This window comes from Morchella sextelata (genome assembly GCF_020137385.1).
Source record: "Morchella sextelata strain SCLS chromosome Unknown scls_4, whole genome shotgun sequence".
In the NCBI taxonomy this organism is placed as follows: Eukaryota; Fungi; Ascomycota; class Pezizomycetes; order Pezizales; family Morchellaceae; genus Morchella; species Morchella sextelata.
This window is the reverse complement of record NW_025408619.1, coordinates 536,531-558,723: the sequence shown is the minus strand read 5'-3', so window position 1 is coordinate 558,723 and position 22,193 is coordinate 536,531. Positions and strand designations below refer to the sequence as shown.

The following is a 22,193-nucleotide window of genomic DNA, read 5'->3' as shown; positions in this document are numbered from 1 at the left end:
GAGTGATACGCCGTGATTATGCCCTTTGCTGGAAAGCCCCCCTAGGCTTGACCCAAGGTCAGAACCCGTAGTGCGCACCTCTTCCCCAACCCGAATCATATACATACATGTAGCCAGCTAACTGTTGATCAGGTCCCATCTTATCCTCCAAAGGCAATCCTTTTCGGGGGGGCTATCACCAAAGCCACAGTGACCCACTAGCCTGGCCACTCTTTTGGCCCCCACGAGCAAGGTTCAACTCGAGCAGTTGCGAGAGAGTGATTCCGAAAGACTGCATCCGGTTCTGTGCACGTGATGTAAGTCTACTCTACGTAGTCTGCCGAAAGTGGCTGGAGTAAGCAAAAAGAGCGGTGTGTAATCATACTTATCTGATCGGCAATGATTCAATTGACATGCTAACTTAATGGCCCTTGCCCTTGCCCTACTGATAAGCGCCAATCAGTAACTAGCGATAGCTAACATAGTGCTAGTAAGAGTAATAATAGTAGAGAGCCACACAGCAATAATTGAGCCAAAATGATTACAAATGAGATGCTTTTTTGTCTGCAAGTAATTACATAAATACTTTTTTTCTCCCCCTTTTCTCCCCCTTTCATAAAGAAAACCGTCCAGTACGTACACTAATGTCGTCTTACAAAGGAATGATAATTCATTGATTGTATGCAGCCCGTCTTACAAAGGAAAGATTCTGGCTGGATAAATAAGTTTCAAGCAGTAGTCGGAATACCTTTCGTAAAGTTGCAAAATAACTCTACCAATTGGCTCAATATCTTTTCACTGAGCACCACGGCCTCTGCCGCCTCTGCCGCCCCCGCCTCCTCCTCCACGGCCACCTCTGTCACCGCCTCCTCTACCTCTGTCACCACCCCCTCTACCTCTGTCACCACCTCCTCTACCTCCTCTATCTCCACCGCCTCTATCGCCGCCCCCTCTTCCACCCCGATCACCTCCAACTCGGTATTCAGCTCTGCCTCGATCTCCACCGCCGCCTCTATAACCACCGCCACCTCGATCGCCGCCACCTCGATCACCGCCTCTACCTCTATACTCTCCTCCACCTCCTCTACCACCGCCTCCTCTATCAAAACCGCCCCATCCGCCACCTCCTCCTCTACCGCCGCCACCGCCACCACCTCGCCCGCCTCCACCTCCAGATCCTGGTCCGTCGGTCCATGAAACCTCATATGGGTCCGCTGTGTACCCTTGGCCCCAATCGTCCCACTCTAAATTATCGAGAAGGCCGCCGTCGGCGTCAAACATCCATAACGGCAGTACAGTCTTGGTTGCGTCTACCCAGTAGGGAATTTTATACGTCCTGGGCTTTGCAACGTTCCAGTTGGGGCCTGGAGCAATTTGGACCCATGGGATATACCAGGCCGGGTCGACGCCTGGCGCTTTTAGAAGGTACTGTTGACCGCGGCCGGCCATTCTGAAGTTCTCGCTTTCGTCGTGACCTGGCTTGTTTCAGGAATTGGAACTTATTCGGAGGGATAAGAAGCTAAAAACCTCGTAATGTATAATCTGTTTTTCTTCGTAATTTCTCTTCTTCTCTTACACTGGCCCAGCTCTCGGTCTCTCCCGGATCAGAGCTCTATCAATTAATCCGTTGCTTTATATAACGAGATTTCTTACGAGCGATCGACCGTGGGGGAAAAGAGAAAAAAAGGGCCCGTTGTTCTGATTGGACATGCGATGGATGCCTGAATTGTGGGGACCTCTGGAGAGGGGGGTTGTGGATAAGTAAGCAGGAATGCAGGGTTGGGTTTAGTGTGTATGGTGGGATGCCTGAATAGGTATCGCATGACGGGTGTTGAGGCCTGGAGAAAGGGCTGTATGACGGTGAAGTCAGAGTTGCGTCTTGTGTTCTCGCGATATTGGATGTTGATATGGTTACAGAAGCCCAACTCGCAAACATGATGGGGCAGAGCAATGTGGAGCTGGGACCGCTCCTCGTTATATTTGCCAGCAATTAGATCATCCAAGGTAAGGATTAATATGAATCTATAGGATATCCCGCTAATACGTGTCGTAGGTTTGTTCTCTCTTTCGTTGAGGGAAAGCATCAAACGTTCTCATGCCAATGATCGTTTACAGATATTTGCGCCAAGACTTAATATCCTTTCGCTTGCCGAACCAGGGTTGATAACGTGTCTTTCCGATTGCAGCCAGAGAGGGTGCCTGGAACGTGCGAGAAAGAAAGATGATTCTGCAGCAAAGATTCGTAGGTACAATCTTGGTTCTGAGAGAGAATTTTTTTGACGCGCAGGATTTTATCGATATCGATATCCCCTCGTTATCGAAGCGAGAACTATTCTCGTCCTTACCTAAGCGAGAAATTTCGCCATGATGAGATTCTTTGCGCAAAGATACATGTATGGCAGGTACTTACAATATGTATGTACCCGTCCGTAAATATGTGTACTCCCTTTTGAAGATGATGATTGCGTAATTGCATCTGCGTATATTGCTGACACGATTGTGATTATTAAGGTTTTCTTCCAAATAACGTTTCCGGACCAAACCGGAGGGAGAAAGTTTGGTAATGTGATTACCCCTTCATGTTTGGGGTTTTATGCAGCCTCAGCAAGTCCTATACGGAAACGTTTTCCAATTGCGAGGAGACGAGTTTCCCCGCTAGCGATCTAAGATCAGGCGCTCAGTCCTGCCGGCTGTTGATGGTGAAAATCAATATGAGAGATCGAGGTTCAAGCACGATATCATTGATATCGACTTTAAGGCTCCCGTCCTCGCACCAAACTTGATATGACACGAGAAAGAGGTTGAAGACACTCTAGAGTGCATATTCAGGCGTTCAATAAACCGTTGTGTATTCAATGCAACTGGCCAAACACGAACCCATCACAAGTCGGATATCGAAAACGAAGAGATATCTTTTGTAAGTTGTGAGTGGAGGCCTTAGAAGGGGGGGGGGGGGGGGGGGTCGGGCTTTGATACATGTACCTACTCACCCAGTTGTACTGATGACATCCGCGAAATTTTAATATATATGCATGTAGTATACCCTAGGCCCTCGTAAATAATGAATCATCAATTCATCTAGAATTATCTACGGGTATTTACAGTAACATTTTTATCCTGTAGTGTTCTTTTGTCGTCATGGAATGACATGCAAGGCAGATTCTACTAGCCACCTAGCTTTTAGCCACAGCACAGCGCGGTGGGATGCCTGAATTCAGTAAACGAGTGATACCATGTGACTACAAAACCTAAATATTATCAGACACCACACCTAACCCTGAGTATTATTGGGTTAACGTGACGGTGTGACAGATACCGTGATGAGATAGGATACGCGTTTGTGCGTATATATACATTACACTTTGGTCTTGTGAATACATCATATTGGTGTATGTGCACTCTCTACTTACACTTAGTCTTCATGTACCGACATGTACACACTAGTATTGCCTAGAGTGTTTTGTATACTTCTTCAAAGTCTGAGAATGACTACATGTATGTACCTCGTGTATGTACCTCAACACCTACCACCTCTACACTCGGACAGCTCTAGAGCAAAAACACCAAGAATCCGGAACCCGAAAACGACATCGTGAAGCATTGAGACATCCACTACAACCATCGGGGTTAGTAAACGCCCAAGCACCTCACCGGCACAACACGAACCCTCCGTCCTTCTCCTGTTTCACGACAACAGAACAGACAACGACACGATCCGTCCATAACGTCTTGAATTTTCCGCTCTGGGCATCGGCCTCGGTGATTCGGATATCAAGCCACTTCCACGCCTCGCCCTCGGTTCGCTTTGGCGCGGCGGCAGCACCAACACAACAAACTGAGTAAGACCGCCAGCCACCACGAACTAAGCTATCGGTTCCGACGTCCCCGGGACGGAGGTGGGGGAGGCTTGGCGGGGCCTGCCCGGATTGGGACATTCTATGCCGTAGAAGCACAGAAGCACAGAAGCACAGGCATGGTACGGTACGGTACGGTACGGTACGGTACGAGGTGGATGGTTCGGTTCGTTCGTTTGGAGAGTAGGTAAACGGAGTGACAAATGTTGTGTGCAGACGGTATGTAGGTACTAATTAATTAATACGGAGACTTTTTTTTAATTGAGGAGCATACAGCTCAAACTCAGAGGAGTACCTGCTCGTATGTCATGTAGGTACAGGTATTTAATTTGCGTGCCGCGATGTTTCGGCGCCTTTACTACCCTGGACAGCTTGACAGGTACGAGGAGTGCTTTTGCATATCGTGTAGGTGTAATTTGGAATAGTAAGTAGAGTATGTAACTTGTAAGTAGTAAGTAGAGGTGTAACTTATGATAGAGACAGACACTTCCGAGATATGCACAGCTGGCTTCGGCCATTTCCGTACTGATTAAAGTTTTTAGAGTTGGAACGGAAGGCACGAAATCAAGGCCATCCTCATTCTCACGCTGACTCTCCGCCTTACTCAATGGCCATCTGATAGATGTCGTGATACTAGATACCATGATACGATGATGGTGAGTGCACATATCTTCTTCTCACCTACGAACTGCACTCCATCACACGACTGACCTCCATCATCATCATCCCTCAGGTCACAGCATGCATGTCTCTCTCTCTCTCACCCACTCACACTGCACTGCACCTCCCCGCTGACCCACTGCTTCCACCGCTCCAAATGACGATCCCCGCCAGCCATGGTCCTGCCTCCATCCCTAAAAAGCTTAAGACACACGTGGGGAGGTTGTCTTAGGTCTCCAAACAGGTTATTTGTCTTGTCTCTGAGCAACCGCAGATCCGTCGCACAAGACTGCTTCATGAGACGAGAGCAGTCGGGGGCGGCTTCCATCACCTACCAGCTCCTCCAACGGGCGGGCCACTGAACGCATCGTCATTGGCCTACAGCAAGCGAACAAGTAGCTTTCTCGATGGTCCTGTAGATCACAACAACAACAACAACTGTACCTACTCTTACTTTACCTACATACTCTTACCTGCACTGCATTGGAAAGAAAGTTCGCCCTTTTTATGTAAGTGCAGCTATTTGACGTGTGCTCTTTTTCCTTTTCGTCCGGAGCTTACCATTGCCATCAGCACGTCATCGAATCAAAAATCCTCACTCGGGCCCAAGACATGAGCAGTGCAGCTGAAGAGGAGAGAAAAAGGGTGTTTTTACATTATAAGAATAACCACAAAAGTGAAATAAAAAAACATAAAAAAAAGCCTTTGTGGCCCACGGAGAAAGCGAAGCAATCAGTTTCATTCAGTCAGGTCTAGCTCATCTCATGCTCATGCTCACGCTTTTGGTTCCTGTCGCTCTGCGCCCGCCTAGGTACATGTAGCTGCGGTTCAAAAGAGCAAAAAAAAGAAAAACGAAATAAGAGACGAACAGCACCAGAACCCAGAGTGAGAAATTAACAGCAAAGTGAAAAAAAGTCTTTCCAAAAACGCATTCACACATATGATGTGAGCTCCCAAATTTTTCGAGATCACCATAGAAGTGGATTAGAAAAATTCACTTTCACGCTTCCCCGGCCGCACTCCCCCAAACCCAGCTTTCCAGCTCAGCCCGAAATCCCAGCCATCTAATATCCGCACAGTACACACCACATATATACACTCATCCACACACATTGCTCGAGTACCAAAAACCTTAACATTCACCTATCCACACAGCTCCCGCGATCTACATGAACAGAAGTAGTGAAAAAAAACAAAAAACAATTCCATTCATTCTGCCCCTACCTTAGCCGCTCCTTTTTATAGCCCCATCCCCCAATTGCCAAGACACCGAAAAAGCAAAATATGGTGCGCCCAATCATAAAGGTAGTCAAAAAATTGGGGCGAGGTCGAGGTTGAATAACTTTCCAACGAAACAAATTATGAAAAATCCGGTTGGTAAAATTGAAGTACTAGTGATGAAGAAGAACTTTACCAACCAGATTTTTGATATCTCTCCTGGTTAAAAAGTTATTCAAGCTTGAAATTCGGTATTTTAGTATGTAAAAAGCGCCAAGACTAAACAAAGTGGAACAGTATTATACCCATTTATACCCTTAAAGAAGCAAACCTGATCAGGCCATGGCAGTGATGCAGCAGAAGGCTAGAAATGGGCCCTCTTATTGGCCCATGAGGCCATATTGCAGCCACAATTGTTCCACTTCTGTATCTTCCGTATGCCACCCCATCACCTTTAAGAGTGTGCGCACCATACCTGTATGCAAGCAAGCCACACACTGGAACCTTCCCGTGTTTCTATTATGGTGGGGGTGGGGTGTCAATGATCGAAACAATACAACTTTTACAACCATCACGTGACCACGCTCATCATTCGCTCCACGGTGATTAGTGATTGGATCTCAGACAGTCAGCAGCTCCAGCAATCAACGCAGGTACGCTACACAAGATCAGACCTGAGCTGGCCGAATGACCAAGCGAGTGAGACGAGCTCGCGAAGGGAACCCACAAACACCCTGGTTTTTTTTTTCATTGAGGCTGCTATTGCTGCGCGGGCGCAAGTAAGGGAGGTGGTCAATGAGGGGTGCATGGTTACAGAGGAGTGGAAATGAAATAGAAAAAGGGAAAAAAAAGGGTTCGAATTTCGAAGGGGGGGGGGGGGGGGGGAGAGAGAGAATAAAAGGGAGGACGGAGCAAATGGGGAAGTGTTCCTGTAGATGTGTGGATGAATCATGCGAGATGAGGAATAATGTGTGTTGCGGACGGATGTTTACTTTTCTGGGAACTGCAGCTGTTTTCTTTCTTTTTTTCGTTTTCTTCTTCTTTTTTGTTTTTTTATTTATTTATTGATTAATTATATGTTTTTATGATCATGATCAGGGAGAGGGGGCGGAGGTGGAGGTTTCGCCGCGCGCGCGCGCGCGGGCGCGGGTTCTCTTTCGCTTTCGATGATTCCCAACCTCATGATTGATTGGATCTGCTGCGATATGGGCGGCCTCGATCAGCAGGAGGTTTAAAGAGGATGTAGATAGGGTGGAGGGTGAGATCTCGGGGCCTCGGGGGTGGGTGAGATAGATAGGTAGGGGACGGACGAGGCTGTAGATACCACATGAAGAGTCGGAAAAAAAGTGCAAAAAAATCATAAAGATGGGAACCTTAAATGCAGAATCGTGATTAGCATCATGATCACAAAGCTATGGACGAAGGAGCAGAAGCCGGGAATGAATGCTGCGGTGTGAGACTCTAGGTGGAGCCACCGCGACACTCTCGACATTCAGGGACAATTGTATCTCTGCTCGTGTAGTACGAGGGGCAAGCCAGCTATCCAGGTAAACTTTATTCTCGTAGTGGTTTTTCTTTTCCTTTTTTCTCCCCTTTCGTTTCGAGCACACGATGCGATCATTCACGCTCCGCCGTCCTGTCGAGTCCAAATCACAAGGGCAATAATGGTAGCGGTGGTAATGCTGATGGTAGATAAAGGAAAAATTATATTTGTGTTTCTAATTATTTAGATGTGTTTCCGAGGAATTAACCCATGTCCAAATGTCCAAATGTCCCATTTTGTAACCAATGTAACCAATGTAACCAATGTAACCAACCCAGCCCAACCAACCAACCCGGTCATGTCCCCCCATCAACCTCCACAACAACAACATGATAAGTATTATGCATTACTATTCATCGCAAAAGATTATTGACTTAATTTCTGTACCAGTTCGCAGCAGGGTCGCCAAGGCACTCTCCAACAGTCGCAACTAAAACACAATACCATTAGCAATCGCGTCCGCAACATAGACAGTAGTAATGATAACTCACATGTCAATCCTTTGGCCTTTGCATTATCAATCTCGTTCTGCACCAAGCCTTCGACGGTGGTCTGGTGTACATCGTGGTTCAATACGATGTAACTGCCACCGGCCTGGACGGCGCCAGCATAGGAGTTAAAGGCTGTCTGGATGTCGGCGGTGTGAGCATAGTCCTGAGGATCAACGTTGGCATGGATGACGTGATAGCCCAAGTTGTTCATGACATTTAGGCAGGCACTACCACAATCAAAGTAAGGAGGGCGCATGTAAGTTGGGTATTTTCCAATCGCACTGGAGACCGCACTCTCGACCATGGTCATCTGCGAGGTAACATCGGCATCAGAGAGCGTAGACAAGTACGGGTGGGACCAGGTGTGGGATCCAATCTGATGGCCCTCGTTGTTCATTCTCACGAGGAGAGCCTGGTTAGTAGCAGTGGTAATTGGTTCACCCCAGTTCTGGCCGTTGACAAAGAAGGTCGCCTTTACGCCGTTGCTTGAGAGGATGTCGAGGAGTCTTGAGGTGTAGATGAATGGACCGTCGTCAAAGGTGAGGGCCACTGTATTGGGTGTGTTGCAGCTGTAGATAAAGCTGCCATATGGAACGCTTCCAACTTTTGTGCGGCCGCCTGTGCTGCCTCCATCGGTAGGAGTAGAACCACCTGCGCTGGTAGTGGAAGTGGGGGTAGACCCTCCACTACAGCTTCCGTAGGCACTCTGGCAGCCAGTTCCTGTAGTTGATAGTTAATAAATTGTTCTAAAAACCATACTCGACTCAATTGATGGCAGTGAGTAGATGTACATACCACAGTATTCAGTGCCATCACCGCACCATCCATACTGCGAACAGCACTTGTAGGAATCGGTAGCACACTTGTAACCACCATTGGTGGCACCACAGGTTCCATCCGGAGTAGTCGACTGTCTACCAAAGATGTTGGCAGGCAGCGCACTGGCATTTGCAAGCCCAAGAACGGCCGCGCCGAGGAGAAGGAACTTTGATGAGGTGAAAGAAGGCATTGTGGTTGTTAGAACTGATCAGATACTGTTGCTCTAGAACGAGAGTAATGTGCTGGATGTCGGATAGAAAATATCGGGGTTGTGCCAGGTACTTTATACAACTCCAACTACTATCGTGTCGGAGGAGGTCGGTGAGATCAAATCATGAAATCTAAATCCATTAATCGACCTAACCTGTGACTGGTTCTTGGCCTTGATCCGCCTTGTACTGTACGAGTCCTCCCATCAGCTTCGATAGATAATCATCATTCCTTTCTAGGAAAAGGCTCCCTATCGACAACATTTGGGGCACTGTGATCGAGTTTATCGTATCGGTCAAGTCCTTGGATCCAATCACAACTTGCATATGTCTAAAGAAAAACCTAGCCGGGCCCAAAAGGTTAGCTACTTCAGCTTTACCCGCGGCAGGACGAAGGAAGAAAGAAAAGAAAAGAAACGACCACAAGAAAAGTGTTATGACTGTACTTTGGGACCTTGTAGCACGACTGCACAGTAGAGGTGTAAGTTATGTTGTAGTGCAAAAAAAAGGTAGACAGAGACTTGGCATACATACCAAACAATCGTAGTACCATGTAGGTATCTACATGGATCATGGATATGGATGTAGTATTTGTGTATGGATTACTCGCCCCACCCACCCATAAGTAGAGTACCTTGCGGCAGGTAGTGCGGGAGCAATATCAAACTGACTGATGTGCATACCAGACAGACAGGTAGGGCAACTGACTCTGTCTGAGTAGAGACACAACCTTAGACAACCCTTCCTAGGGCAGCAAGCATTAACAAGGTTTTGAGGGATCGTGGGTCAGATACGGGATTCCACATACGCGAGCTTCCGAACCCAGTGCCACGTTCGTTCGATGTTAATCGACACCCAGCCCAATGGGAGCCGTCGTGCTCTAGGAAAATTGATCTCAAGTTCGATCCTTTCAGACTCTTCCACTATTTTACCAACTGCATCTACCTATAGCTAGAGTACGCTGCTTTACCTCCCTCTGTACCTCAGCTGTGGTCGTGAGTTGTACTGGCTGAGAGACAGTACCGTACATGCGCCAAAGACTGCTCAAGTTTCACAGGATCTGCCTGTCAGTCTGTCAGTTTGTCTCTGCTGCGTGGTGATAAATTTAGGAGGAAAAGGGTCCAAATTGCCTTGCGCACTTACAGGGCCAAAAAAAAAAACGGTATCTTCTTGGCATGGTTCCTTTTTGAGAATTGAAGTCTTGGATGTGTAAGTAACAACATCTATCTGACTCGGTCCGAGACGAGACGACTGAGAATGATATCCTATTTTAATTGTTTGCCGAAACTAAAAAAACGCGCGAGGATTCCTAATAACAAATGCGTACTGGCGTGTTGCTGCTGCGCGGTTTCTAATCAACTAACTTGTAGGCATATCGTCATTTTCGGGTGGCTTCCGAATGGGGGGAAGAGTGAACTCCTCCAGGATCTTACCTCACCAAAATACGCACGGAGATTGACGTAGAGCAAGCCGACTTGAACCGACCGACCTTTGACCTAGTACACATTGACTGTTGTGCTGGTCTTACTCTAGATATTCCGCCTTTAGGTACTTAGGTACTTGAAGTTCTGAACCAGTACCCCCTTACGTCGGAGGCGTAATAGATCTCCCCTAGCTGCAAACGCTCTACTCCAGCGTCTACTGTGTGAGAATAACTCGACTTCACCCTAACACGTCAAAGAGCGAGAGACAAAACCACAACCACCGAGATACATGCTACGGTGACTTCTCATGAATTCAGCCTCACTAGCCAGCTGGCTGGTTATGCACTTGGTGTTCCACTCTCGTACTCTACCTAGCTAGGTTGTTGCTTTGCCTCACACGCTCATATTGTCACTAGGTAGAATTCAGGTACTATATTAGAGTACAGTTAGTACGTATCGTGTGATTTTAAAGATTTAACCGTAAAATTAAGTCAATCTGAAGTCGATCATAGTAGAGTAGATAACATAGCATAGCATCGACAACTTACTTTGTGCCGAACGATCCGAGATTTCTAGTTTTGGCTGATACATAGAGTAGGTAGGTAGATACTTTAGAGTGCGTACAAGCATAGTATCGTGTTGGGTGAGTGTAAGTCCTATTGGCGGGAAGTATTGTCATGGCATAACGTTTTCAAAGCGCATGGCATCGCTTCAGAACCTTCTTTCAGTTGCATTGATTTCCAGATGCAGAGAGGAAATGCCTCCCTCCAATCTCCTAACTGGGAAGGTCGCGGTGTGTCGCTATCACTATCGTATCCTAATCAAGTCGGCCAGTTTTTCTCATGTCTGCGTTGTCCATCTTCCCTCTCCTCCATCGGTATCATTTGCAGGGGATGTTATTTGTTTATCGCTAAAACAGCCTTTGTTGTGCAACATTCAGAAGCCCGATTTAGACTATGCAGCCAAGAATTCGATTCCTTGGTTCAAAATCAGGGCTGAATTACATAAATAGGAAGGCCAAGGGCCAAGATACGTTGCCTAAAAAGCTTAGGGCATCGGAAATGTTGCACCCGCTTTCGATTCCTCCTCGAAGCAGAACGAATCAACAGAGGACTGTTAGAGCCGTACATAGAGAGTTTGACCTGCAATGCCGCTGGAAACAATCCTCATGCGTGTAAGATGAGTTTACCCAAACCCACTCGATGACTAAATACGACTAAATAAAGTCGATAGTCGGATCCAATCTACGTGTTTATGGTTAATATCATCACGAGAGCGATTTCATCAAAATTAAGGTATGTAACAAGGTTGAATGAGTGGACAAGGGAGGAGATCTAATAGTTACACAGGAATCTCTGAGTCACCAGCCCTGGAATTTAGACTTAAGTAGTAACGAAGACGAAGGACTGCACAGACCACTACGTTTTAGTTATTCGAGGGTCAGCGCGGATATAGTTTACCCGGGAGCCTCAGGGTAGGGGTTAATTACCCAGCCTCATGCTCTTGAAATTTTTATTGTTGTCCAAGATACATGTATATTCAAACCTCCATAAAGATTAGATTAAGCATGCATAACAATTCGAGAAAGACGGTGTAAGAGGCTCTTCAGTGAAGGACACAGGAGTGCATACCAGGCTAGGTGGTACAGTACCGGTAGAGTACATAAACATACGGATCCATGCCTAATTATTACCCACAGGGCAATGATAGATAAGTCGTGTACTGACGTGACTTTTAAATTTTAAAATTTCTCGCTTCCCTCTAATTCCCTTCCGTTTAGCAAGGTAGGCACAAACCCTTCGTGTTATAATGTTATAATAGACTTTACCAATATCCCGTTAACCCCCTAAATTAATTATTGGGGTTGGGGTTGGGATGGTGCAACGTGGGGTCTTCCTCGTCGTTCCCCGGGAAATTTCAAAGTTGTTGTTGACCCTATAAGTTACCAGGATGCTAGCTCCTTTCCTCCCTTCCTAGGATCATTCCTCCCGAGAGGCTGTTTTTTTCTCAGAAAAATATTCCAGAAACATGCATAGCCGCGTGATATATGATGATGTAGGATCATATCATGCACTCCCCTCAGGTAGTCTTGGCGACATGAGATACTTTGTATTTACCTACATGTACTTAGTGATGAATTACCCTGTTGGTGAGGATATGAGTGAGAATTAGGAATCTATGGATTTATTTCAGATCACAATGGGAATGTTCTTTCAAATACAACCTGACTTGACTTGCTAGTGGTTAGACCATATTCGAGGAACATACTGCGGAGAGTATCCTTCCCTCGATTTATGTATGACTCTGATTGATTCCCTGCTGGCATTCAGGTAGAGTACGTGTATGTGCAGGGTTAATGGGTTCCATTTCACGGCTCATATATAAGGATTTAATTAAACCCATCAGAAAACGCGAAGGCCAAATCTCCTATTGTTCAGTAGCAGTCGGTGCTTTAGGCATATCACTGAGTGGCATTTGTAAGGGTGCTGCGGTTTAGCACCAATACAATCGTATCAGTTCCATCTGCCCGTACGATACATGTACTAGCTAAGATGGCAATAAGTTAGCCAAGGCCTTTTTCGTATTTCTTTCGGTTCCCAATATATATTAAGCCTAGATAACTTGGCCAAACATACGTCGTAAGTTTTTTCTCCCGTGTTTTGGTCACACTATGTTTAGTTGACTAATCACGGGGGGGTTGGGGTTTTAGAAAGATGTTACATACATCTTATCTTCAGGTTGACGATAGGAAGTCACACCTCGCCAAGATGTAACCTCGGTACCTCAGTACCCCACAAACATCACACTCTCGGCCTCACCGTCACTCAATAGACTCTTCCACTGTTCAACCAACTACATTTGCGCTTCTGAAAGATAAGACATGCACTGCGTTGCATATTTTCTCATGACAACGTTTTAAAAAGCTTATCCGAGTCTCAGTATAGGCCCTAGGCGTGGAAAATAAATAAATAAACAAAGACATAAACATGTACCTGATCTTATAGAGCAGTCGGTAAAATAACTATAAATCGACTTTATGATGTTGCCCCGCAATTCAATTTCACCTTCCAAATCCGCAAATATTGCGTTGTGCTGTCATATGCACAGATTGATTGGCTGCCCATCATCGAGGGACACAGCACTCTACTTGTGTAGGTAGGTATAAAGTAGGTATATATAGGTATTTGATTGACGCGAACCGATTTCAGCCTCAAGAAAAGAAGGGCTATGTATACCAAATCGCCGCTATGATTTCCTTTAAACGGCATCAACTCAGACGAATACCGGCGACGACCAATAATTCGTGCGGGGTTGTCTGTGTATGTACTTATTTCTCAAGGCTGGGCTGACCCCCATCAGGCTTTTGTGATTCTCGTACATCACGGGGTGCCTTAAACTGTGTTGTTCTTGCTCCTGTTGTGCACAACAGTCAAGTTCGGAAGCACGGCATCTCAGATCTTGTATTTGTTCTACCGATCATATATGTTCCTTGTTTTCACCCAATCCCCCCTCAGTGAAATTCTTACTACGTCTTATATTAGAATTAACAGAAACCTTAAATTTGGTTTGGTGAATACTCTAGACCACGGTGTGATTGACTGGAAAAACTTACTACGTTACCATGGCGATATGTGAAAAACATAAGCGATAAGTTCGGACGGAACAAGGCGTGCGCTTGATGCAATCGTACATGTATGTATGTTGTTTTAATTGGACGGTTGATGGTTGTTGGGATTGAGCCAAGTAGGGCACCTATCCTAGGTACTTTTAGTTCTTAAAATAGTTGTGGTAGTCTACTTGTAGAGTACCAAGAGTGCCTATCCAGCAGATACATACGCTTAAGTCTGGCGCTGCTTCCTGTACGACCGTACACGCTGTCTACATGTTACATGTAGTTACACGTTGGTACCGTTGTGCAGTGGTACATGTAACGGATGTCATGCATGGGACTGAGTGATATGGGTGTAACTTAGCAGGCTTATTACAACATGGGGGTGCTTTATATTATCGAGCTCGGTTATTAACTTTAACAATTAGTATATATAATCCTGGTCAAAAATAAAGATTTCGGAGCTAAAGGCCGCCAAGCAGAGTAATTAACTAGTCCCTCAAGATATTCAGTAACAGTTGTGTGAGTTATTGTCACTGCGGCGATGTTTGTACATACATACCCCGCTTCGAATTCTTGAATAGATGTTTACCAAGGGAAACATCTTGTGGATAGCATCATCGTCGGACACGTGCGTGACGTTTGAAGATCCGGAACCACGCGGATAGCTGAGTTGCATTGCATTTAGAGCACATATTCATCATATAGTCGTGATTGCCTTGCCAGCTGGACTGAAAATATGAGTCTTATCTTGGTCATCTGATAACTGTAATTTCACATAGAACTACGGATACTAAAAAGGTTGACTTGACTGAGTGTGGTAACTTTCCCGTCGCTTTCTATTTTATAGCCGAGGATTTGACGCATTCCTTCCATATGCAGGTTATTCATAACCACTTTTCATCAGCCATCACTCGATTCTCATGTAAAATCGAGAAAAAAATAGTGGCTGCGGAAGCATTGCCCCCATGATCAACATACCTGAGGATTATCCATTATTCCATTATTATTTATTCAACATTCCAACTACTGGGCTGCGCTTCACATTATGTCCTGACTCCATCTTTGGGTAATTTTTGGGCTTAGGAGCCTTTTGTCAAATTGTTAATCATTACTCTATTGGTTTACGGGCCTCCAAAGACCGTGTCGATGATCTTGCAACCTGCGCCTTGTTGATTGTAGGTTCGCCGCATATAATTGGTAGAAAAAAGACCTCATCGAACCTTGAGAGTGGAAGTTGATAAGATGTGGTAAGGGTCCATTTAGATAATAGTGAAGGTTTTCCCAGTTAATATATTTCCATACTTCTGCCTATTTTCCTACACTAGGTATGTGGTTACAGGGCTGCGAAGGGATCCACAACCATAGCTAGTACTGTTATGATAATCTTATTTCTATAGTGCGTTAAGAAGGAAGTAATTTGATTATAATCCAAACCAAGCTTACTCAGAAATTCGATTTGGAATGTGTGTTTTCAGGTAAAGAAAAAAAAGGAGCCGTTATGTTGGAAGACGTATGACCGAATTAACCAGGATAAGTGCTCAGGACCCGGGATGTACGTATGTGCAGGTGACTCATGTGCTTGATTGAAGATAATCAACGTGTGTATATTGTAAGGTGAGTAATCACGTTGGCATCTCGGTCGGGTTCTATATCAACCAATTCAAAACACCATTAGATAACCCTATTTTTGTCATAGTATGTAAGTATATTTTGTATTCATGCAAAGCCAAAAGCACAACATGGTGTTGCTTTATGGAACTGTACAGAGTAAAATTAATAACTCACACAGGAGATAAGAAGTCTCCCCAACCAAGCATGTACGATATTAACGATATCATCTACCGAACACTTTGGATAAATCGACGGAGACTTCTGTACTTTTAATCCAGAATCTAGAAAATGGATATTCTTCCGATGGCGACCCGACGCGACGTGTACCCCTGTCTTGACTCAATTTATATATAGTTTCGAATTTGATTTTGGCTTCTTGCCAATCGGGTATCATCAGTAAAAGGTTGGTATGGATGATTGTAATTAGTATTTTCCATTGCATGTAATATCACTCGGTCGCTTGTTAGCCCCACTGAGTCAAACTCTTCTACAACTTCTCTAATAGGAAAGACTTGTATAATCACCAGAGTTCCCTGGGATTAACATATTCATGGTCTTGACTATCGGAAAGATTTCCTATGCAAGTATTTTGGCGAGTTCTTACTCATCCGAAGTGGAGATCAGCAATGAAGACGAGACTCCACGAGATAAGACTTGGATAAGCCACTTTAGATAATGCCATAATAGGCGAGGTAGTTCGACATCTATCACCATGTAAATAGTAGTAGATGGCCCAAATCAACTTGAGAAATCTCGGATTTGTTTGGTATCTCTGACCTTAAGGCTTATCACGGTGGGCCTGATGCCTATTACACGTAGGGGCAGTTAGAGCCCCTGGAATATATAGTGATGATCCCTTCTCAGAGATATAGAAATTGATGAGGGCTGCTAAAATCTGCCCACAAAACTGCTCGACGGCTCTGAGGATATCACACAGGTAGTGAAGGCTCCATTATGGGCCAAGTAGAGGTGACTGAGGGACGTGCGAACCAACATCTATGTTCAAATCGGTATAATATGATGTGATCATTAGCATGTATAGCTGCTTCTAGTTAGATAACTTCGTCAGACATAAATGGAGGACTGTTCTCGTACCCGGTATATAGTTGGAGCCTCATAGCGAGGACGGACTTCGTTATGGTTCTATCTCAGCACATTCCGTCCATTGCAGTGCATTCATAAATTGGGATGAAGGCAAGAAGTTGGTGTTTCGTGATGGGTAAAGGGAGGAAGAGATAAAGTTTGGCTTGAGGAGTTGTTCTTACGTACTTACATCTGATTTAAGGTGTTCGCCAAGTCCCGTGCCGCGTAAATCTGTAGTCACGACATGCAGCAGCGGACACTAGCAGCGATCTACGGGATTCCATGATTCCGGCCTTCCACATGTTTCCAAACGACGCCAGATCCCAGAGCACAAAGTCAAGTCGATCGAGGTCAGTTCCAGGTTACCCATTATCATAAACGTGACTGAACCCGAGAGCATATTTTCTCTAATCAGGTCGATTCTATCTACACCGAGCTAGGTTTTATTGGGCTGACCGGCCGGATAAAGTGGACGGATGGCCAGTCGGTTTATGGCTTGATATACATGTACGTATTGTCTGTCATACCGAGTACAGCATATCCAGGTTCAGATATTCGGAGGGGTTCTAACCGGGTATCATACACAGTGAACCTTTCTTCATGGCTTCCATATACCGGCGGGGGAAGACAGCCGATCAAAAGAGTCCTGACGTGACCCAGGTAGCAGAGCCACATCCCAAGTCCCAGTATCAGAACCCGTGGTGGCGTTTTCAATATGACTTGATATGGCGGGAGTTTCGGGTGTCCCTTGCGGTCGGCTCGTGGCACATGGCGGCTACATGTGCCCCCCATCTTGTCACCGAAAAATGCAGGCCACCCTGGACGAGTCAGTCGAGTGCTAATCTATGAACGGATCTCTAGTCACGTCGCGGTTGTGGAGCATATGACCTAGAATTCTAATTCGGTGCTAAGATTTGGAAAGAATGAGTTCGCGACCCCTCTTCTGTTGGGATGGAGCAATCGCGGAGTGTCGCCGGATCGAGTGATAATTCATGAAGATATAACGCACCATCACTCGCGGGGGATTTTCGCCGCAAGCAACTAAAATCAACACAGGTTGCGTGTTACATTCCTCTTATCTAATAAAATTCAAGACAAAATGTTGAGATAATTCCTCTGCGCCTTTCAGACCCTCGGTTCCACCCAAGGCCTACCAGGGGCAGCGCAGACCGAATTATAATTAACGGAAAAAAGCCCCCTCCACTTCATACGAAGGGGAGGGGCGCAGAACTACCTCACGCAAAAAACCCCCCGCTCTTCATATGGAGATCAGAGGGCAAGGGAAACCTACGGCCCGGAAGAGGCAAAAAAACGAATTAACGCACATTAGCCCCCCCCCCCCCCCTTAAGACGGGGGAGGATTGAAGTGCGTTGCTGTGAGCCCTCATTGAGGGCCCACAACGAGCGGGGTGGGAGACGGAGCAGGGGAAATACAGTTGGGGGGGGGGGGGTGGTGGCGACTATACTTGTTGCACCCCCTTTGAGGGGAGAGGGTAGAGCTGCCATAGTTATATAGTTGTAGAGAAGGAAGGGAAAGTCGGGCGATATATAAAGAGATCTGATGCCAAGGATTGTGCGTGAACTTTCGCTGCTCTGCCTTGGGGTCATGATCAGTAGTACAGAGCTCTATGGGTGCCGGTCCTAATAAGCCTACAAAAACCGCGCTCCGAAATACCCTAACGCCAAACCTATCAGACATACCCCCAGCATCTAAGATAGAAAAGTAACCAATCTTTGAGAATCACTAGAGCTACGTACGGGATGGTCATTCTAATTTATCCCTATTTCAATGTCTCGAGCTGGCACTGATATGTTTGAAAAACAAAAATGGGCACCTTAGGTCTAATTACGGATGCTGCTAAACCATCTTAAAAACTGCGGTTAGGATGGTTTATTCGTTCGGGGACACATAAATTGAGTGAAAAAAAGAGATTATTCTGCTCCTAAAACCAAGATAAATCGTTTTTTTGGTCTTGACCATGCAATGGCGGTGGCTGCGGGTTTGTCGCGGCCGGTGCCGTAGAGCCGGTTGAGTGCGGCGAGTGATGGCGTGTGACGACCAAAGTTTCCCGGCTTACCTTCTTCACGGAGCTCAGAATACTAAATATCCCAAAAAGGCCTGCTGTTTAGCAAGGCTACGTCGAAATATTGTCCCGGTCGCGACAAGCTTCGAAGCTTAACCCACTCACTCAGAAAGCATCTTCAAATCTTGCCTAGTTTCTCGCGTATGTTGGACTACATCGTTGCTGGCTGGATATAATGCTTCTCACTCACTCACGAGTTTATATTCTTTTTCTTTTAGGGATACCGATGAAATAAAGAACGTAAAGTTCTAAATGACGCAGTTTTCGGTAGACGTGCTCTGCAATAATACATGATGCAAGACAACAGTTTGCTATGATCATGATCTAGAATGAAAAAAATGTGAAGGGTTAGGGATTCTGCTTCATCTTGGCACATTGCCAAGCTCAAGTATTACTTCCAGCACAGTATCCACTATGGGCGAGTGGTCTAGTGGTTAGACTGCTCGTCGGGTTAGACACCGCGTGTTTGCTCTCAGGATACCAAAGGTCCTGGGTTCAAACCGGGGGTGGGGGTAGTAACGCTCAATGGATAATAACTAATAAGTCGTTGCAGTACCTTTTGTTCCTTTTTATAGTGAAATAAATTAGGAGGCTTAATATTTTGATCTTTGATTTCTCTAGAGGAGGAAAGGGCGCTGCACCGCAGTAGAGGCATGTCCTCCATTTGTACGTACCGCCAGACACAACGTAACTACTTTGTCTCTAAGACATGTAAGAAAGCCCAAATATATATATATTACACAGATCTGAATTGTAGGCCCAGAGCGAGAGAGCATAGTCAAATCCCCATACATCTCCAAGACTCACACTAGCCGGCGGATAACGTCGATCGATCGCTACAACCCCTCCATTTCTCTACGGTCCATCGCCATTTCCATCATCCAAACACCACCGGCCACCCACATATTTGCAAATTCGTATAGTTCAGCAGCAAAAACAGGTTCGGAATCCACTGACTCGGCAAGTGGCCTTCTTTCTTCCTGTACTACTGGGTGTAGCTACGCCTTGATGTGGGGGTGGGGGGGGCGGGGCGCGAGACCGATTGCAATTGCTACATGTTGAGCATGACGGGAGGGGTGCCTTTTTATACTGCAGATTCTCTAGACAGGGGCACGACAACAGGTCACGTAAGCGGGATCTTATCTTAATCTGGGGCCACATGCTAGCTTGGGGACACGGGTCCCGTGGGTTGGATTCCGCCTTGCAGCGGTGGCGGGTCGAGTGAGGGGTTGTGATGCGAATTATGGGGAAAGGTGTGTTTTTCTGAGTTTATCGAGACTACATCTAGGGATTGGGTGCTTATCTCCGGACCGTAAGACGGGATGCATGGCGGAAACTCGGATTGCCTAGCTAGCTGGATACAGTCGAATCTCGCTATAAGGGCACCCTCTATAAGAATACTCGCCTTGTAAGGAGCCCGGTCCGCAGGCTACTTTTTTTTAGTATGTAGTACTAAGGGTAAATGCTCATGTTCTTGCTATAAGAATACATGTACCCTTAGTAAATTTTCAAACTTTTTGGTGTATTACCCTTATAGAGAGAGTAACTTTTGAGTGGAGGTTGGGGCACTTCGCCCTCAAAAAGTGAAAAATGTTCTGCTAACAACATTGAAAGTTGCACTGCCAAAAACTGAAAGTTCCGTCACCAAAGAGTGATGGTTTAGCCGCCAAAAGTGAAGTTCCGCGAACTTCCCACTCTGCCGAATTCAGTGTTGCGCGAACGCTTTACTCCCAAAAGTGAACATTCTACTCTGCCAAACCTAACCCCGAAATATCTATAAGGGTAACTGCTCTATAAGGGTACGACATCGCGGTATTTCCGTGCCCTTATAGGGAGATTCGACTGTAGATGCATATGGGCAATCAACTTGAGGTTTCGATTTCGAGAATCATTACTGTACTGTGCATGTATGGATATATGGCAGTGGTCCGGGGCCAGATATCATGAAGACAGCTACTATATACAAGGTCGAGGACATGTACATATACCTACAAAGCCCCTCCATCTTCCGACTTCCCTCATTCCGCATCTCATTCCACATACCCCACACACATCAGCACAAAGCTCTCCAAAAAAACAAAAACAAAGATGAATCTCCTCAGCCTTCTCCTCCCCATTCTCCCCCTTCTCCCCCTCACACTCGCCACCCCACCCCCACACCTCTACGACCTCAGCGCCATGCTCCGCGGCTACGTCCTCTGCACCACCACCGCCGCCTCCCCGCGCGTCGACCCGGCCATCAGCGCCATCCAGTCCCTCCGCGCACGTCTCTACCGCCCCGCCGTGCAGGACAAGTCGTCGGACCCCTTCTGCACGGACCTGACCAAGAGCGGGACGGCGTATACGGCCATATGCGGCCCGCAGGACACGGTCATGCGCTCAATGGATGCGGGGAAGATGGCGAACCAGATTTACCGGTTTTGTAGAGCGGAGGTGGGGGGCGTGTGGAGGGTGGGGGGCGTGTATGTGTTTGATGGGGAGACGGTGCCGGTGGGGAGGATGGTGCTGTATGCGGTTGGGGAGGAGGGGGTGGATGGGGGTGAGGGGGAGGGGGAGACGGAAGAGAAGCGTGAGGTAATTGGGGGTAATGGGGAGTATTGAGGCGAGATGACTTCTCGTTTGTGTGGATTGTAAGCCTTTTATGTAGGTTCTAACTATACTCGAGTAGTATGGTTCATGTAGATATCATTAACAATTCAATGCCACGAGTGGCCTTTTCCGCCTCTATCTCTTTGCCTTCATTAGTTTCTTAGCAAAGAGATCTTCAAAGGGACCCTTGAACGCTGCACTTGGATGATTAATTGTACTCTTAGGATAAATCCCATACCGAGTCTTGAAGTTCAATCACTGAATATCACTCGTCACACTGTGCTAGTCCTAGCGGGAGCGCCTCTCTTTATATATAGAGCCCTTAAGTATGAAAAGAGAGGGTACAGGTTATATATCTCTTTTATAGGAGTTTGTAAGTTAGTCTTTCGGGGCTGGCTTCTACCATAGTGGTCTTAATCGGCTCAGTGTAAACCGTATTTACAATGGGCAGAACTTAGTATATGCATTATGCGGTTCTGTATCTTACAGGTTATAGATATCCTTTTAGTGGGGCCGTTCAGAATACTGAGAGCTTTTAGAAATATGTGCTAGCGCTCTGTACGTATGGGTCGGCTTTTTGTATGTGCTAAATGTTAGACTGAGAGTGTGGTAAAATCTTACTCCCCCCGCCAGGTCCATAATGTATCAAATGGTTGGTTCACCCACCAACACGATGAACTCCAAACCCGGCAGGCTGGCGATCATCCGCGTCACAGGCAATCACTCGACACACAGTATCATCAACCTCGAGGCTTTTCAACAGCATATTCTCACAGAGTGAGCGTGAATATCGCCAGAGAAAGTGTTTCTGTAACCGTTAGTAGCTGTGGACTGGAGATGTTTCTCTGTTTATCAGACCGCCGGCCAGCCAGTCACATGCATCCTCGGCAACGCGTCTGTGCTTCAGCCCTGGGCACAACAAGGATTCCCCACATCTCCACAAAACACCCAGCCAGCTCTCTCCCAGCTCCAGCTCTCCCAGCTCCGAGCTGTCCACAGCTACATATCTACCTCCC

At 46.3% G+C, this 22,193-nt stretch overlaps 5 protein-coding genes across 5 annotated transcripts; 1 reads left to right on the top strand and 4 right to left on the bottom strand.

Annotated features, from left to right (window-relative positions):
• Window positions 1-774: 774 nt before the first annotated feature.
• H6S33_010061 (uncharacterized protein) lies at window positions 775-1,428 on the bottom strand (the record flags this gene model as incomplete). The annotated part of the gene is made up of 2 exons (XM_044841405.1): window positions 775-833; window positions 876-1,428. The coding sequence occupies 2 exons, from the start codon at window positions 1,426-1,428 to the stop codon at window positions 775-777; spliced, it is 612 nt and encodes a 203-aa protein (XP_044697204.1).
• Window positions 1,429-3,626: 2,198 nt separating this feature from the next.
• On the bottom strand, window positions 3,627-3,914 carry H6S33_010060 (uncharacterized protein; the record flags this gene model as incomplete). Its single annotated transcript, XM_044841404.1, has 1 exon — window positions 3,627-3,914. One exon carries the CDS (start codon window positions 3,912-3,914, stop codon window positions 3,627-3,629), a length of 288 nt encoding a protein of 95 aa, XP_044697203.1.
• A 3,714-nt stretch (window positions 3,915-7,628) lies between these two features.
• On the bottom strand, window positions 7,629-8,754 carry H6S33_010059 (uncharacterized protein; the record flags this gene model as incomplete). Its single annotated transcript, XM_044841403.1, has 3 exons — window positions 7,629-7,684; window positions 7,746-8,465; window positions 8,541-8,754. The coding sequence occupies 3 exons, from the start codon at window positions 8,752-8,754 to the stop codon at window positions 7,629-7,631; spliced, it is 990 nt and encodes a 329-aa protein (XP_044697202.1).
• A 453-nt stretch (window positions 8,755-9,207) lies between these two features.
• Window positions 9,208-10,280, bottom strand: H6S33_010058 (uncharacterized protein; the record flags this gene model as incomplete). The annotated part of the gene is made up of 9 exons (XM_044841401.1): window positions 9,208-9,239; window positions 9,308-9,334; window positions 9,393-9,503; window positions 9,582-9,690; window positions 9,744-9,749; window positions 9,802-9,837; window positions 9,917-10,024; window positions 10,101-10,113; window positions 10,207-10,280. 9 exons carry the CDS (start codon window positions 10,278-10,280, stop codon window positions 9,208-9,210), a joined length of 516 nt encoding a protein of 171 aa, XP_044697201.1.
• A 10,396-nt stretch (window positions 10,281-20,676) lies between these two features.
• Window positions 20,677-21,189, top strand: H6S33_010057 (uncharacterized protein; the record flags this gene model as incomplete). The annotated part of the gene is made up of 1 exon (XM_044841400.1): window positions 20,677-21,189. One exon carries the CDS (start codon window positions 20,677-20,679, stop codon window positions 21,187-21,189), a length of 513 nt encoding a protein of 170 aa, XP_044697200.1.
• Window positions 21,190-22,193: the final 1,004 nt, after the last annotated feature.